At 46.3% G+C, this 18347-nt stretch overlaps 1 protein-coding gene across 1 annotated transcript in view; it reads right to left on the bottom strand.

Annotated features, from left to right (window-relative positions):
- Positions 1 to 16177, bottom strand: part of ncanb (neurocan b) — a 377055-nt gene extending 360878 nt beyond the window's left edge. Inside the window, exons 1-2 of the mRNA XM_034179195.1 lie at positions 15952 to 16177; positions 10150 to 10318 (exon numbers count right to left, since the gene is read on the bottom strand). Coding sequence (XP_034035086.1) covers positions 10150 to 10318; positions 15952 to 16152 — 370 coding nt within the window. The 5' untranslated portion in view covers positions 16153 to 16177. The remainder of the gene's footprint in view (positions 1 to 10149; positions 10319 to 15951) is intronic.
- Positions 16178 to 18347: the final 2170 nt, after the last annotated feature.

The following is an 18347-nucleotide window of genomic DNA, read 5'->3' as shown; positions in this document are numbered from 1 at the left end:
CATTGCTTCAATGGTTCACGGCTTCAAAGTGGAGTCGCACTGCAGAAACGGTTGATTACAGACCCGCCAAAGAACAAAACCCCGAATATTCGACTTTATTTGTACATCCATATGACTCTGAAACTCGGAAAAATCGGTATAATTTACGGACTATAGGTTGACATGAAAACCACCGAAAAGCTGTGTTCACTGCACTCGGCACTATTCGGGATTATTCAAGATTTTTTTTTTACCGATGGCGAATGATGCGGAAAAATATTTGACGCATGCAACTGCATCGGTCCAAACCGGTCTGCATGTGCGTGTGCAAAGTGCAATGGTACCAAACGTATGGAACCAAATTTGCACTCTAAATGGAACCAAACTGCACTCTAAATGCAATGCAACACAAATGAGATGAATTAATCCATGTCATTTGACATACAAAGCACCAATCAAATGACAAGGATCCACTCAGCCGTTATATAATATTTTTTATAGCACGACTGCTTAATTTAACGTGGGCTGCTTTATCTCTCTCTCTCAAAGCACAGCATTCTCTTTTTCAAAAATTCATTTAGTTGACAGAATGTATTTTTTTTAAATATGTAAATATGTCTTGAAAGGGGGGGGGGGGGGGTTACACAGATGCATAATAATTATTTTGCTGCCACAATGATCTACCTGGAAACTCTACAAACAAAGGGATCATGAACGCTTGTAATCCAGTAAACGGCTTGGGCATTTAGAGAGCCACACTAAAATCTCAGAGTAACACAATGTGACAACGGAGTTCATTGCCGGGCTCAGACCTCATTGGTTTAATTAAGCTTTGATCGCATGAGCAGCACCCTGAGTGACCCAGGTCAACAATGTTTAATGTATTATAGGCCGCCCACCTTTATACCCGAACATCACATCTTCACGGGGACAGTAAAAGGCCCCTGGTGTAATGGCTGTATTATGCTGACATGGAAAACAGCCTCATTATTATTCATAACACTGTGCTGTGACAGCGATTTGGAGGTCTGTGTACAGAGTGATGTGTTGTTTTACTCATGCAAGAGTTTATGTTGGCAAAACATATACTATAACACAGAATGACAGTTAAATAGCGTTAATTATGGCGCTGTGTTTATCACTGCACATTGTGAGATAGTAGTATGAAATATGCAAAGAGATGATATCGAATCACACGAGGGTCCTTACATAGCATCGATTGCTCTTTATTTGTGTCTTGCTTCTGATCACACTTTATTTGACAGAGTATAAACACATTACAGTGCAGATCCACTTGACTAAAGCATTGCATGGCAGGCTGATAAGTACACTAACCGGCCAGTTTATTAGATACACCTTGATAGCACCGGGTTGGGCCGCCTTTATCCTTCAGGACTGCCTAAATTCTTTGTGGCATCAATTCAACAAGTTTTTAGTAACATTCCTCAAAGATGTTGGTCCGTATTGACATGATGGCATCACACAGTCGCCCGTTCAACCAGTCTGCTCATTCTCCTCTGACCTCTGACATCAATGAGGCATTTTTGTCCACACAACTGCCACTTTTCTGAGCCATTCCCTCTAAACCTTAGAGATGGGTGTATGTGAAACTCTCAGTAGATCAACAGTTTCTGAACTCAGACCAGTCTGTCACACAGCAACAACTATGGCACATTCAAAGTCACTTAAATCCCCTTTCGTCCCCATTCTGATGCTCAGTTTGAACTTCAACAAGTCGTCTTCCCCACATCTAGATGCCTAAATGCATTGAGTTGCTGCCATGTGAATGGTTGATTAACTATTTGTGTTAACAAGCAGTTGAACAAGTGTACCTAATAAAGTGGCCAGTCAGTGTTCAAGAGTTATCTTTTAACTTAGGTCACATCTTGATAATCCTCATGGCCATTGTACATTTGCACAAATGCTCAAATCTTTTATGGAGCATGATTACTCCTAATTTGTCTATTAGAAATGGTTTTATTTTTTTTTATTTTATTATTTATATCTTAATTTTATGACCTCAGACCAGTGACACAGGGGATGGATACAACTCACAACCCTGTAGATTAAAGTTTAAAGATTAAATTCTTTGTAAGACCTCAACATGGGAATGTATTACCTCTATCAAGGAGGTTCAGTTTATCTGCATTTGTTTATTTCACTGGTTTGAAAGTAGGATCTCTCAAAAACAGCTCAGGTTGGGTTTCTCCATCTACCACACTACAGAACAGTCCTGGGTCTTGGATGTCAACCCCCCCAGCCAGGCAAACTGGTCCATCTCTGTTACTCAAAATCACCCAGGTGAAACTAGAGTATTCCCTTGGCCTTTTTCAGTTGCTTGGGTCCTCAACACTGGAGTGGGTTATCATTAGAGTAAGGCAGGAAAGCATCATCACTAATGTTCCCCCATTACACAAATGATACCGCTCATCTGTGTGTTATGATGTAAGTGTTCATATGACACAAAGTCATTCCGGCGGTACCCAAGGATTCAATTCCAATTCAATTGAGTTTATTTATATCTGACAAAAATAGCTGGCAAAATCATTGGTATGGTGGCACCTGTAACTCCCCAAGAGTTGTTTGAACAGACAATTGTCAGACTTGCAGAGAATATCTTATCAGATGCTTCTCACGTACTGCACTTTGAATATGTTTTACTTAACTAGGGAAGGAGGTACACAGTTCCTCTTTGTAAATACTGTATAACCGATATAAACATTAGTTTATTCCATTGTCAGTGAAGCTCATAAATGAGCAGATAGTGTTGTGTGGGCCGCTGAAGAGGAGGTACTGCTGGCCCACCACCACAAGATGGCGCCCTGCTTGAAGTGCGGGCTTCAAGCACGAGAGGGCGTCGGCTTTGCTGGAGGTGACAGCTGTCATTAATCAACACAAGCTGTCACCCATCACCACCACTACAAAGACCGGACTGCAACTCCACCTCCTCGCCGAGAAATCAACTACCATTCAGGTAATTTCTCTGCTGACTGACACTTTGTGTGTAATAACCTGAACTTCTGTTGCAGCCGTTTTCCTGGAGTGTGTCCTTATCTGAGGGATTGGCGTTTGGTGTGACAGCGACGGCTTCGCCTCACACCCCACCCCAGATAAGTGGTTGACCAGGAGCTGCACGAGTGTGTATGATTGGAGGTGGAGGTTTTCCCTCCTTTACTTAAGACAGACTGTGGGATTACTGAGTGTGCAAACTCACACTCATCTGGACTGTCTCTGTTCTCTGCCAGCAGTACCGGGTCTGACTGCAGAAGACAGCGGCCACCTGGGGCGCAGGGCTTGGCGGCTCTGGTGTTCTTCAGCTCCGTTGGTGTTGGAAGCTGTGTGGGGATCCAGCTCTTCTCTCTCCAGGCGTCTTCTATCGTCGAGCCTGCCCACACGTCACCTGGTGTATGATTGACAGTCCACCATATTGTTATTGTCTGTACGTTGTTGTGCGATTCACAACATTAAATTGTTACTTTTTGGCTTATCCATTGTCCGTTCATTAACGCCCCCTGTTGTGGGTCCGTGTCACGACACTTTCACAACAGGATTTCTCGGCCAGCGTCATGGATCCCGAGGGGCGTCAACCATCGCTTGAACAGCCAATGGGAGAGCGAGGTGCACAGGCAGGAGGCGTGGTGGGTGAGCTTAACCGCCTTTGCCGCTCGGTTGGACTTAGTTACCGAGCAGAGCAGTGTTCTCAATCGCAGGATAGAGGCTCTCACCACCCAGGTGGAAGCGCATGATCAGGGCGCTGCTGCAGCACCTCCTCCTGCTGACCGTGTGCCAGAAACAGACATTCCGCTGGTCGCTCAACGACCCCCCCCCACCTTCCCCTGAAGCATACATAAGCCCTCCGGAGCCGTACGGAGGCTGTGTGGAGACGTGCGCGGACTTCTTGATGCAGTGCTCGCTCGTCTTTTCACAGCGTCCCATCATGTACGCGTCAGACGCCAGCCGGGTGGCTTACGTTATAAACTTGCTTCGAGGAGATGCACGCGCCTGGGCTACGGCGCTTTGGGAGCAGAATTCACGGCTCCTAACGGTTTATACTGAGTTTGTGAGGGAGTTCCGACAGGTGTTCGACCACCCTCATAGAGGCGAGACCGCTTCAAGTGCGCTGCTGTCGATAAGACAGGGGTGTCGGAGCGCAGCAAAGTATGCAGACTTCCGCATCGCGGCAGCGCGAGCCGGCTGGAATGCTGTTGCGCTCCGCGCCGCCTTTGTAAACGGACTGTCTCTGGTCCTCAAGGAGCACCTGGTGGCGAAGGACGAGCCGCGGGATTTAGATGGGCTTATCGACCTGGTTATACGGTTAGACAACCGATTAACAGAACACCGATGGGAGCGAGACGAAGGGCGTGGTCAGGCACAAGCCGTCCCCTTCTCCCGGGTCTGAAAGGGAGCCGACTTCCCCACGCTCCACTTGCCAGGGCTCGCTCACGTGACAACAGCTCCCCCTGCTGACGTTGCTATGAAACGAGCAGGGCCAAAAAAACGATCAGATCAGAAACAAAGGAGGCTGATCCGTGGAGAGTGTTTTCTCTGTAGCTCAACTGAGCACACACAGAGAGAATGCCCCAAACGATCAAAACAGCAGCACTCGTCCTAGAGATGGGCTAAGGGTGGGTCACAATACCCACGCGGGGAGACCGTGAGGATTAACCCTTCACACCCCAGCACTGGTGGACACGGGGTCGGAGGGAAATCTGCTGGATAGCAGATGGGCAAAGGAGGTCGGGCTCCCTCTAGTGGCCTTACCGTCACCATTGTCAGTGCGGGCACTAGATGGCACCCTTCTTCCACTAATCACACACCAGACTCGAGTGATATTGGGTTTTCCATGGGTGTTAAAACACAATCCCCGGATTGATTGGCCGTCTGGGGTTGTGGTTCAGTGGGAGCGAAACCTGCCCACCGGGAGTGTTTAGGATCCTCGGTTCCACCCGGTGTGACAGCTAAGGAGGAGGTTTAGTCCCCCCACAATCTGGCGGCGGTGCCAGCCGAGTACCACGACCTTGCTGACGTCTTCAGCAAGGATCTGGCACTCACGCTGCCCCCCGCACCGTCCAAACGATTGTGCCATTGATTTGATACCGGGCGCTGAGTACCCGTCCCGCAGACTGTACAACCTCTCACGTCCGGAACGCGAATCAATGGAGACCTACATCCGGGACTCGTTAGCTGCCGGGTTGATCCGGAACTCCACCTCCCCGATGGGTGCTGGTTTCTTTTTTGTGGGCAAGAAGGACGGCGGACTCCGTCCATGCATTGATTACAGAGGGCTGAACGAGATCACGGTTCGTAACCGATACCTGTTACCTCTGTTGGATTCAGTGTTCACGCCCCTGCATGGAGCCCAAATTTTCACGAAATTGGATCTTAGGAATGCTTATCACCTGGTTCGGATCCGGGAGGGAGACGAGTGGAAGACGGCATTTAACACCCCGTTAGGTCACTTTGAGTACCTGGTCATGCCATTCGGCCTCACCAATGCGCCCGCGACGTTCCAAGCATTGGTTAATGACATCTTGCGGGACTTCCTGCATCGGTTTGTCTTCGTATATCTAGACGATATACTCATTTTTTCTCCGGATCCTGAGACCCATGTTAAGCATGTACGTCAGGTCCTACGGCGGTTGTTGGAGAACCGGCTGTTTGTGAAGGGCGAGAAGTGTGAGTTCCACCGCTCTTCTTTGTCCTTCTTGGGGTTCATCATCTCCTCCAACTCCGTCGCCCCTGATCCGGCCAAGGTTGCGGCGGTGAGAGATTGGCCCCAACCAACGAACCGTAGGAAACTACAACAGTTCCTCGGTTTTGCAAATTTCTACCGGAGGTTCATCAAGGGTTACAGTCAGGTAGTTAGCCCCCTGACAGCCCTGACCTCCACAAAAGTCCCCTTCATCTGGTCGGATCGGTGCGAAGCCGCATTTAGGGAGTTGAAACGCCGGTTCTCAACTGCACCAGTTCTGGTGCAGCCCGATCCCAAGTGCCAGTTTATTGTTGAAGTGGATGCCTCTGACTCAGGGATAGGAGCCGTGCTATCCCAGAGCGGGGAGTCCGACAAGGTTCTCCATCCATGTGCCTACTTTTCCCGTAGGTTGACCCCAGCTGAACGGAACTATGACGTCGCAATCGGGAACTTCTTGCAGTGAAGGAGGCTCTTGAAGAGTGGAGACCCTGTTGGAGGGAGCGTCGGTACCATTTACAGTTTTTCACGGACCATCGGAACCTGGAGTACATCCGGACCGCAAGAGCGTCTGAACCCCAGGCAAGCCCGCTGGTCGCTGTTCTTCGGGCGTTTTGACTTCCGGATCACCTACCTACGCCCTGGGACAAGAACCAACGATCTGATGCCCTGTCCCGGGGCACGAAGAGGAGGTCAAGACCGAGCTGTCAGACCCCCCTGACACCATCATCCCCAAGTCCACTGTCATGGCCGCCCTTACCTGGGACGTGGAGAAGACCGTCCGGGAGGCCCTGACACGGAGCCCGGACCCGGGGACCGTCCGAAGAACAACTGTACGTCCCACCAGAGGCCAGGGCTGCGGCCCTTGACTTCTGTCACGGTTCCAAGCTCTCCTGTCACCCAGGGGTGCGAAGAACCGTGGCAGTGGTCCGGCAGCGCTTCTGGTGGGCGTCTATGGAAGCCGACGTCCGGGAGTATGTCCAGGCCTGCACCACCTGCGCCAGGGGCAAAGCTGACCATCACAAGGCCCAAGGCCTCCTCCCAGCCTCTGCCAGTGCCTCGTCGCCCCTGGTCCTCATATCGGCCTGGACTTTGTCACGGGCCTCCCGCCGTCCCAGGGAAACACCACCATCCTAACGATAGTGGACCGGTTTTCCAAGGCGGCCCACTTCGTGGCCCTCCCGAAGCTCCCGACGGCCCATGAGACTGCAGACCTCCTGGTCCACCACGTCGTGCGTCTGCATGGGATTTCCATCGGACATTGTCTCAGATCGTGGTCCTCAGTTCTCCTCCCAGGTCTGGCGGGGTTCTGTAGGGAACTGGGGGCCACCGTCAGTCTCATCGTCTGGTACCACCCCCAGACGAACGGGCAGGCAGAGCGGACAAACCAGGAACTGGAGCAGGCCCTCCGTTGCGTGACCTCCGCGCACCCACGGCCCTGGAGTGACCATCTGGCCTGGATCGAGTACGCTCATAATAGCCAAGTCTCGTCTGCCACCGGCCTCTCCCCATTTGAAGTGTGTTTGGGGTACCAGCCCCCATTGTTCCCGCTAGTGGAGGGAGAGGTCGGGGTGCCCTCGGTCCAGGCCCATCTGAGAAGGTGCCGTCGGGTGTGGCGTACCGCCCGCTCTGCCCTGCTCAAAGCCCGGACGAGGGCCAAGAACCATGCAGACCGCCGGCGTGCCCCGGCCCCTGCGTACCAGCCTGGGCAGGAGGTTTGGCTTTCTACAAAGGACATTCCCCTGCAAGTGGAATCCCAAAAGTTGAAGGACAGATACATCGGACCTTTCCCTATCCTCAAGGTCCTCAGTCCAGCTGGCAGCTTCAGCTTCACTGCGGATCCACCCAGTTTTCCATGTGTCCCACATCAAACCTCACCACGTGTCACCCCTCTGTGCCCCGGACCGGCGCCGCCTCCTGCCCGGATCATCGACGGGTGAAGAGGAGCTTCATCCTGGACCCGGCCCTCCTGGCCGACTTCTACCGGCGCCTGTTGAGGGGGGGGTCCTGTTGTGTGGGCCGCTGAAGAGGAGGTACTGCTGGCCCACCACCACAAGATGGCGCCCTGCTTGAAGTGCGGGCTTCAAGCACGAGAGGGCGTCGGCTTTGCTGGAGTGACAGCTGTCATTAATCAACACAAGCTGTCACCATCACCACCACTACAAAGACCGGACTGCAACTCCACCTCCTTGCCGAGAAATCAACTACCATTCAGGTAATTTCTCTGCTGACTGACACTTTGTGTGTAATAACCTGAACTTCTGTTGCAGCCGTTTTCCTGGAGTGTGTCCTTATCTGAGGGATTGGCGTTTGGTGTGACAGCGACGGCTTCACCTCACACCCCAACCCAGATAAGTGGTTGACCAGGAGCTGCAAGAGTGTGTGTGATTGGAGGTGGAGGTTTTCCCTCCTTTACTTAATACAGACTGTGGGATTACTGAGTGTGCGAACTCACACTCATCTGGACTGTCTCTGTTCTCTGCCAGCAGTACCGGGTCTGACTGCTGAAGACAGCGGCCACCTGGGGCGCAGGGCTTGGCGGCTCCGGTGTTCTTCAGCTCCGTTGGTGTTGGAAGCTGTGTGGGGATCCAGCTCTTCTCTCTCCAGGCGTCTTCTATCATCGAGCCTGCCCACACGTCACCTGGTGTATGATTGACAGTCCACCATATTGTTATTGTCTGTACGTTGTTGTGCGATTCACAACATTAAATTGTTACTTTTTGGCTTATCCATTGTCCGTTCATTAATGCCCCCTGTTGTGGCTCCGTGTCACAACACTTTCACAACAGATAGCTTAGGGAAGATAGTGTAGGGTCATGTGTTGCGGAATTTGCACTAAGATGTTAATATGTTTTTTAGTGATTATGTATTTGTATTTTAATTTTGAACTATTATGTGGTTGTTTTTGATGCATGGGTGGTATGTATTGGATGTGTTGTTGTGTAGCATACCTCTTTGTCCAAGGCAAACTTCTCCTTAGGGAGACAAATAAAGACACTTTGACTTTGATATAGTGCCATATCACAACATATGTCATCCCATGATACTTCTCAAGGTTAAGGTCCAACCTTACAGACCTGAACAAGTATGTGGGAAACAATGGGTTTTTGGTGTTTTTTCAGCAAGAAACCTTGAGCAGAACAGACTCAGAGGGGTGACCCACTGCTTAGGCTATTCTAGCAATAACAGAGACAACTTCATTCTCAGAGGAAAGCTAATACCACATACATCTAATCGTCCCTTTAGGTAACTGGTCCATCAAAGTTTCCAAGCATGCAAGTCTCCAAGCAGCCAAGACTCACAACCACACAGTAAGATAGCAATCACGAGGACTCCAAAAGACCTTAATTCTCCTGTAAAGGCATCAACATCACCAATTACTTCTTTCCTCTGTTCCCCAGTGCCTCTCAATCTATAAGGCTAAGGACCCAGAGACATCAACATAATAAGTACAATAAGTGAATATCTCTTTACAAATTTGACACTTTCACCATATTTAGATACACTTCTCATGGACAAGTCTCAAAATTCCTTGACAGGTAGTTTCTGGGTCAAGGAAGACTTGATTATATGATTATATATCTTTGTCAAAGTAATGAAACCATCTAGAAACAGAGGTGGCAGAATGAGGTGCAAAATATACCAAAAAGTATAAATAATCATCTTCTTAATAGTCGATTTCAATTTTATTTGAATTTGGAATCATTGTGCCCCCACCTGAACTTCAACCTGGTTAAGGACAAAAAACAAAGAAACAAACAAAAAACCATGGGACAGTTTTGGCTTGGTGTTGGTAGGCGTTCGCTGTTTAGCAGTCACACACTATAGCTTTACTTTGGAGATCAGGAATAGGCAGCCAGTCTCACAGCAGGGTTACTGACGCCAAACAGAGCTGGAAAAACTGAAGAGGGGAATTAAAAAGCAACCTGAAAGTGAGCGAATAAAAAGAAAGATTCAAGTGCAGCAACTCTGAAGAAGAGAAAAAAGAAGCATAACGGAGCAAGCCAATTCAGGAGACCAAACAAGTCAAAATACTCAGTCACATGACATACCCAGGACTCCATCAAGCATTTCAGACATACCCTCAGCTGATGAAATCATCTCCCTACCTTCTGTTCAAGTCTTACAACTGTGCATCACTCACTATGTGCGGCACATCGCTCCTGCACTCTCATCTTGTTTGCATTTTGTTCTCCAACTCCAACCCAGCATCTCCTGCAGCCTAATTCACGAGGAAGATCTGTGTCATCACTCCCCAGTCCCAAGCGTTTGAATCTTAATTTCCAACAGGCAAATAGCAGCACCTTTCAACCTTCAGAAATATTACCATATTTTTGCTGTTGCACAGAAGTTTTGATCTGTAAATATTATCATGGACCTGGTGAAAACAATTCATCCAGTTTGTAATGTACATTGTATGAGCTTGAATTTCTCCAGCCATTAATTTGCCACCCCAAATTTAAGTTATATTTAAAGCTCACCTGAGACCTCCAGAGGAACTGTGTCCTGCTCGTCACTGATGCCCACAACGACCTCGCAGCGGTACAGACCGGAGTCACTGGAACGTAGCCCAGTCAGAGCAAGGCTGGCATTGTAACGATTGTCATTGTAACCAGGCAGGGATACACGACCCTGGAAGGCCTTCTTCACCTGAAGGACAAATGAGAAGGAAGAAAAGAGCAAAAATTAAAAGAAGGAAATAAAGGGAATAAATGGAAAATAAATGGGGTAATGAAAAAAATGAATGAAGGCAGAAAGGTGAGAGAGTGAGTGAGAGAGAGAGAGAGAGAGGGAACAACGAAATGAAAACAGGTGCAGCAATAATAATAATTAATTCAGTCATTTTCTGCAGCTTATCCGGGTCCAGGTCACAGCTGCAGTAGCCCAAGAAGCTCAGCTCAAATGTTCTTATGCTCAGCCAAGTAACTCTTTCTGAGGGATCCAGAGTCTTTACAAACCATCTGGGAAATATAATCCTTCCACAGCATGTACAGGGTCTTCACCAGGGCCTCCGCCCAGCCTGGAAGTCCACCCTAGGGAGCTGACCAGGGGGGCATCCTCACCAGATGCCCAAACCACCTGGCTCCTTTTGATGTGAAGCAGCAGCGGCTCTATTCCCGGATATCCGGGTTTGTCACCCTGTTAATATGTAAAAGCACTCTTCATTGTCAAAACCCAATTTTACCCGAGGCCATCAAAATATGGCTATCGGGTACTGTGACAGCTTTGCATCTGTCCATACGTGCTCAGCATAGGTCCAGGCCTATTACTATCAGAGTCTGCAAATTGACAGGGAACATTCTTGGGACACAGAGTTTGGACAAGTTCAAAGATGGCTAACCTTGACCAATTTTAAGAGGTCAAAAGACTACATTCTGTTTCCTATTTTTATGCTATGAATCATACAAATCTGCTTTTTTGGGGGCGGGGGGGGGGGGGGGGGGGGTGACAGTTAGAGTGCCTTTATTAGAGAGAGTGGAGACATGATGAGTCGAAAAAAATCAGTCACGTGACTCATGGTGCCATCTTGGGTTCAAAATAGCGTTTGCTGTTAATGTGTCTGCATGTAAATCCAGCTATTTTATTTATTTATTCACTGAAAATGCCAGGTTGTTGTGCATTTGGATGCACAAATAGACACAACAAGGGCTTCAAGATGGGGGAGGGCTACAGATTCCCTTCAGATCCAAACAGAAGAAAAATTTGGGAAAATAAAGTCAGCGTGTACATATGGCTCACATCGGATAAATGTCCCGTCTGATCACAATGTATTTCCATTAAAAACTCTGAGCAGTCTGGACATGCAGAGGTACTTCTACAAATTAAAGTTCAGCTCTGACACTCCCCGATTTGTGCAAAGTGGGATCGGAGTCATTTCTGTGATTAAAAGTTTGACCGATTATTTTTTTCAAACCGTGTTCAGACTCGGACCCACAGACTGATGTGCAGCTCTTAAATCAGACACAGAAGGCTGTGATTTGACATTTTTCTGCTTTTAATCCTTAATCTCCCATCATATTATATAGCACGCATGCTGATAAATGGATCAGAAAAGTCCACACATTTACAGCACGAAGTTGGTAAAAGAGGAAAATGTTCATCTTACCTTTGATTTGGAGGTGATGATTGTAGAAAGAAAAGCTTGCTGAGGGTCAAATTAGTCCAGAATAAATCATAATCCAGAGACGGAGAACTTTTTGCATGACACGGAGTTACAGAGCTGCAGCTGCATAAATCAGACTTTAAATTAATTAAATAAATCATCATCAATTGTAAATTTATGTAAATTTGACAGCTTAACTATTTTTATATTTATTTTGATAGCACCTGTACCTGGATGTGTTGCTGTATGTGGTTACATGATTTAAAAAAATGTTGAAAACATTAAAGGTTCATTCAGTAGTTCAGCGCAGTTGAACGTAAAATGGTGCCATGTTCTGAGTTGACGCCACTGTCCAATCAAGGCACTCTAGTGACAGCCAACCACAGTAGAGAGGTGCCGTGACATCACTGTCTGGTCTCACTAGCTGCTAATTCTGCTATGTTTCTGGATAAATCTAACATGTTTCTCAGATATTATGTAAAAGCTAGTGAGAAATACACACTTCTAAAACTGAAAATGCTGTCTTTGTAACCTGATAACACCTCTGGAGTGATTTACAAGACATCTTGCAGACATCAGCGTGATAATGTCATTGGCTGGTCTCGCTAGCTGCTAATTCTGCTGTGTTTCTTGATAAATCTAACATGTTTCTTATATATTATGGAAAAGCTAGCAAGAAATAAACACTTCTAAAACTGAAAATGCTGTCTTTGTAACCTGATAACACCTCTGGAGTGATTTACAAGTCATCTCGCAGATGTCAGCATGGTGACATCACTGGCTGGTCTCACTAGCTGCTAATTCTCTGTTTCTGGGTAAATCTGACATGTTTCTCAAATTTTATGTAAAAGCTAGCGAGAAATACTTCTAAAACTGAAAACGCTATTTTTGTAACCTGATAACACCTCTGGAGAGATTAACAAGACATCTTGAGGACAGCAGCGTGCACGCACATCACACACAATCAAAAGTAACTTCTGCTCTTTTCAAAAGCTCATGTATGTGCACATGCACGACCTCCTGCAGATGCCATTAAAAGGTAACTAAAATATTGTTTATGATTGATTGATTGACTTTATTATACAACATCAATATAAACATAGAGGTGAATAGATCAATGTTACACAGATAACACCATAAAGCATAAATGCTCATTTCCATTGTGGTCCTTGTGAAATTATCACAAGACAAAACAGAGGGGCTTGATTGAACATGTACAAATCCCTTCCATGATAAGAGTGGCCATAAAACTTTGCGTCTTGATAACAGCTATTATCGTTAGGTCTAAGTGAAGAAAGACATTCTTTTAAAATAAAAGAATTGCATCAGTTTTCTTTGATTCATATATATAAAGACTTCTAATGTTTGTATTGATTAATCAAACGAAATGCTTTGCATATAATCATTCCATTTTATTGACATGTGTTCATTGTAACTGATGTGTGTTTAAGTGTGATCTTTCTGCATTATCAATGTGTTGATGGTGAAATATTGTTTTGATCAAATGGAGTGTTTAAGTGACGATTAATAATGTGTATTCATTCGAGTGTCTTAGAACAATATTATACCAAAATAGTTAATGTGTTTAAACAGTTGAATAATTTGGGTCTGCCCTGTGAACACATGAAGTTTCTGTGAGGTTACACACCCTAAATGGGCGGAGTTAACGTCATTCCCCCTTAAAAAGTTAGAACAGACTCTCGCCTCCCCCTTCGCCCCTCTTGCCTCTCTCTTCGCTCCTCTCTTTTGTCTCTCTTGACTCGCTCTCTTCCTGTCTAAAACGCCTAATTATTTTTGGGTCAACAAGGCCCCATGCTAAGCTAAAGCTAGCTGAAGCTACCACGTGGCATTCATTCTGTGTTTTATTCTTGTCTCAATTTTTGAGAATTTTAACCTGACGCTTTAAGGTGCGTCAAGTCTTTCGAAGTTTTAAGAGAACTTCCGAGCTGAACTTTTCAAAATAATAGCGAATTTACAGAAAAGCGACTTTTCCTTTTTCTGTAATTTTCCAACACTCTTAAAGTTTTACTTTTTTCTAAATTCACGAAGACTTTTAATCTGGCTCCAACAAACTTTTTAAAAGCTACCAGAAACCATTTTCAACAAACACCTTCCACCTCTGGGGTCCAGCAGCTGACGACGGAGCTGATTTCAAACCTGACTGCAAGCAGCCATCCTGTCAGTAAAGCCAGCCGATACAAGAGTTTTGGGATCACCCTTGGGAGACCACTGAGTTAACCCCTGACCCAAGTGAGCACGCTGCAGAACCTACATCAATGACGGATCGTCCGAACCACCTTTTCAATGGATCAGCTAAGTGACCCAGTTAAAGGTTCCAGAAAAAGGGTTTGGTTGTCAATGGATACAAGGTGGCTTCTTTTTAAACATATTCATATGTTTGATTAATCATTTTTTTAAAATAATTGGCTTCCAATTTCATCACTAAATTCTAATCAGATTTATTCACTTAAAGTCTTTAAGCTTCATCTCTCTTTCTTTCACATCACGAGTAAGTAAGAATTGTGTCCATGAATTAACTCATTTAATCACTGTCCACAAAAATGCCAGTAAATTGTTCATTTCTTGTATATATATATATATATATATATATATACATACACACACACACGAGGTCTATTAGAAAAAACTATATGGATTTGAATCACGTGTGATTGCGTCAGACAAGCTTGAACCCTCGTGCGCATGCGTGAGTTTTTCCCACGCCTGTCGGTTGCATCATTCACCTGTGAGCAGGCTTTGAGTGAGGAGTGGTCCACCCCTCTCATCGTTGTTTCATTGCCAGGAAATGGCGGAATGATTTGGGCTTTTTTTCCATCAGAATTTTTTCAGAAACTGTTAGAGACAGGCAGCTGGAAACCATTAGAAAAATTTATCTGGCTTTCAGTGAAAATGTTACGGGCTTGGTAGAGAATAAGGAGTGTTACTGTCGCTTTAAGGACGGCCCCCAGCAGCTGTGGGGCGCGCCGCGCTCCGAAGCCGCCATAGACAGGCTGAACGACCATTTCATTTCTAAACGGATGGCTGTCTGGATCCGTGACCATCATGTGCCATTTCACTGGTTATCACAAGAGCTGGACATCAACCATTTTCCGGCAGATTTCACTTTTAACAAGAGATTTTGTCATGGAAAGCCGAGCGGAGACTTCGCGCGTCACGATGGATTCGCTACTGGAGCGAGACAAAACCACCTGTTTTGGTCTCACAGGATGGCTTTGAGATGGCGTTCAGACAGCTGTCGGTGGCTTTTCCATCGAGTGATTATCTGAAAAATTGTCGATGTGCCTGGACATGCCAGAACATGTCCCGTGAGGCTTCATCACGGCGTTGGTTTGCGCCATGCGGCACCGCCGCAACGCGCAAAGCCTCCGCTCCTCTTTCCATGACAAAAACTCCTGTAACAGTGGAATGTGTCGTTCATTTCCAAACTGGACGCTGTGTTTTATCCGGGACGTTGTCTGACTAGCACAGGAATTGTGAAAAGACGTGGACATCAGCACTTTTTCGGCACATTGAGACAGACGTGCGGAGGAATTCCGCGCGTTGCGGCGGTGCCGCATGGTGCAAAGCAATGACGTGATGAAGCCTCACGGGACATGTTCTGGCATGTCCAGGCACATCCACAATTTCTCAGATAATCACTCGATGGAAAAACCACCGACAGCTGTCTGAACGCCATCTCAAAGCCGTCCTGTGAGACTAAAACAGAGGTGATTTTGTCTCGCTCCAGTAGCAAATCCATCGTGACACGCGAAGCCTCCGCTCAGCTTTCCATGACAAAATCTCTTGTTAAAAGTGAAATCTGCCGGAAAATGGTTGGCGTCCAGCTCTTGTGATAACCAGAGAAATGGCACATGATGGTCACGGATCCAGACAGCGATCCATTTAGAAATGAAATGGTCGTTCAGTGTGTCGATGGCGGCTTCGGAGTGCGGCGCGCCCCACAGCCGCTGGATGCCATCCTTAAAGCGACAGTAACACTCCTTATTCTCTACCAAGCCCGTAACATTTTCACCGAAAGCCAGATAAATTTTTCTAATGGTTTCCAGCTGCCTGTCATTTTAAAGAAGAAAATGCTCATACGGCTGAGGGTATTTTAGCATTCATTATTTTTAAAGAATACCTGAAACCAAACATTTAATGGCGGCGCCTCCATTCTTACCTTGACCACATTATCTTTGGCCACCAGGACTGACTGTTCCTTCTGCGTGCCATCAGAGCCTCTCTGGCCCCAAACCTTAGTCCACTTGATCCTGGGGGGTTCATGGGATGAGCCGGAACTGGGACGAAGGGTGAAAAGGCAGGGGAGGAGAACTGTTTTGGACAGCTCCTCACTAATGGTCTGGTGGGTCACCTTCCGCATATTCACTATAGTGTCAGCACTGGTTACACCTGAGCAGAGGAGGAGAGGGAAATTAGCAGCGTCTTATAAAAAAAAGAACAGGAAATCACTGAATTCATGGAATTGCTTCTTATTTAAAAGAATCATCTAATCCTTCTCATTGCACAGAGGGTCATTGTGTTTCTTGATTATTTGTTACTGGTCCAGCAGGTCATTGCTGGGCCACAATACAGTGGAATGATACAGAGTGCAGACATCAAAAGTGATTTCATAAACCACACATCAGACTTGCTTATGGATTATGGGATCAATATCACCGCCTCTTTTCAGGTATAAATGCTACTACCACAGTGATAAATATATTATATAATAATATATTAAATTAATATAATATATTATGTTTTGTCTCCAAGACTTTTTAATATATACGAGGTCTATTAGAAAAGTATCCGACCTTATTATTTTTCTCAAAAACCATATGGATTTGAATCACGTGTGATTACATCAGACATGCTTGAACCCTCATGGGCATGCAAGAGTTTTTTCACGCCTGTCGGTTACGTCATTCGCCTGTGGGCAGTCTTTGAGTGAGGAGTCGCCCACCTTCTTGTCGATTTTTTCATTGTTTAGGAATGGCTCAGAGACTGCTGCTTTGTTTGATCAAAATTTTTTCAAAACTGTAAGGCACAACTGAGTGGACACCATTCGATAAATTCAGCTGGTTTTCGGTAAAAATTTTAACGGCTGATGAGAGATTTTGGTCTGGTAGTGTCGCCGTAAGGATGGCCCACGGCGTCTGACGGCGATCTGCGCTTCGAGGCGGCAGCGTCTCGCTGTTTCAAGTTGAAAACTTCCACATTTCAGGCTCTGTTGACCCAGTAAGTCGTCAGCGAACAGAGAACTTTCAGAAGAAGTCGGCATGAGGAGTTTATTCGGACATTCCATTGTTAACGGACATTTTGTAATGAAAGAACGTGCGGGCAGAGTCGCATGTCGGGCCGGACCCGACCGCTGGGGTTCGTGACAGGAAAAACACCTCCGTTGGAAACCTTAACGGGCAAGTTGGAACATGCCCAAGCTGTTAAACAATTTCTCAGTTACTCAGTTGTTGAAAGCCATCAAAAGCCACCTGAATTTTACAAATGGTTTTCAACACGGAGGTGTTTTTCCTGTCGTGGCGCACACAGATTTGCCGAGTCGTCACGGAAACGACTCGGCAAATTTGCGCGCACGTCTTTCATTAAAAAATGTTCTTAAACAGTGGAATGTCTGCATAAAGTCCTCATGCCGGCCTCTTCTGAATCTTCTCTGTTCTCTCACGACGTCCTGGGTGAATTAAGCCTTAAATTAGGATGTTTTCAGGTCGAAACAGGCCGATGACGGCACCTGGAAGCGTTGCACGACATCCCGCTCCATGGGAAGTCCTTACACCGACAGAAACACCCCATAATCTCTCATCAGCCGTTAAACTTTTCACCGAAAACCAGCTTAATTTCTCGAATAGTGTCCACTCGGACATTCCTCACAGGTCCAGAAAAAATTTTGATAAAGCAACACGCGCCGTCTCGAGCAGCGTGTGAAACAAAGGAATTCAGCCGAGAGGGCGGGACCACATCTCACTCAAGGCCTGCCCACAGGGAAATGACGTCACCGACACGCGTGAAAAAACTCACGCATTCGCACAAGGGTTCAAGCATAATTGGTGTAATCGCACGTCATTCAAATCCATATAGTTAAAAAACAAATAAAAGGGTCGGTTTATTATCTAATAGACCTCGTATATGAATGATCTAAGTCAGGGGTGGGCAACCTGTTCCAGAAAGAGCCATGCGGGTGCAGGTTTTCTTTGCAGCCACTGACTCCACCAGGTGATTTTACTGATTAATATCACTTTGAGCAGATGGAATCAGTTAATCAGTGAAATCACCTGGTGGAGTCAGTGGCTGCAAAGAAAACCTGCACCCTCATGGCTCTTTCTGCAACAGGTTGCCCACCCCTGATCTAAGTCATAATCTGGTTGATGATAAAGTTGGGTGTATGCTTGGTAATAGACTTGTTAACCACTTATTTTATGCTCATGATATAGTTGTACTGTGTCCCTCAGTTAAGGGCCTACAGAAACTACTTCACACCTGTTCTGATTATGGTGTTAAGCATGATATTTTGTATAATAAGGCTAAAACTGTATGCATGTCAGTATTACTTAAAGGTAGATC

This window comes from Thalassophryne amazonica, chromosome 10 (genome assembly GCF_902500255.1).
Source record: "Thalassophryne amazonica chromosome 10, fThaAma1.1, whole genome shotgun sequence".
Lineage (NCBI taxonomy): Eukaryota > Metazoa > Chordata > Actinopteri > Batrachoidiformes > Batrachoididae > Thalassophryne > Thalassophryne amazonica.
The sequence above is the reverse complement of the archived record's forward strand: the minus strand, read 5'-3'. Positions and strand labels throughout refer to the sequence as shown.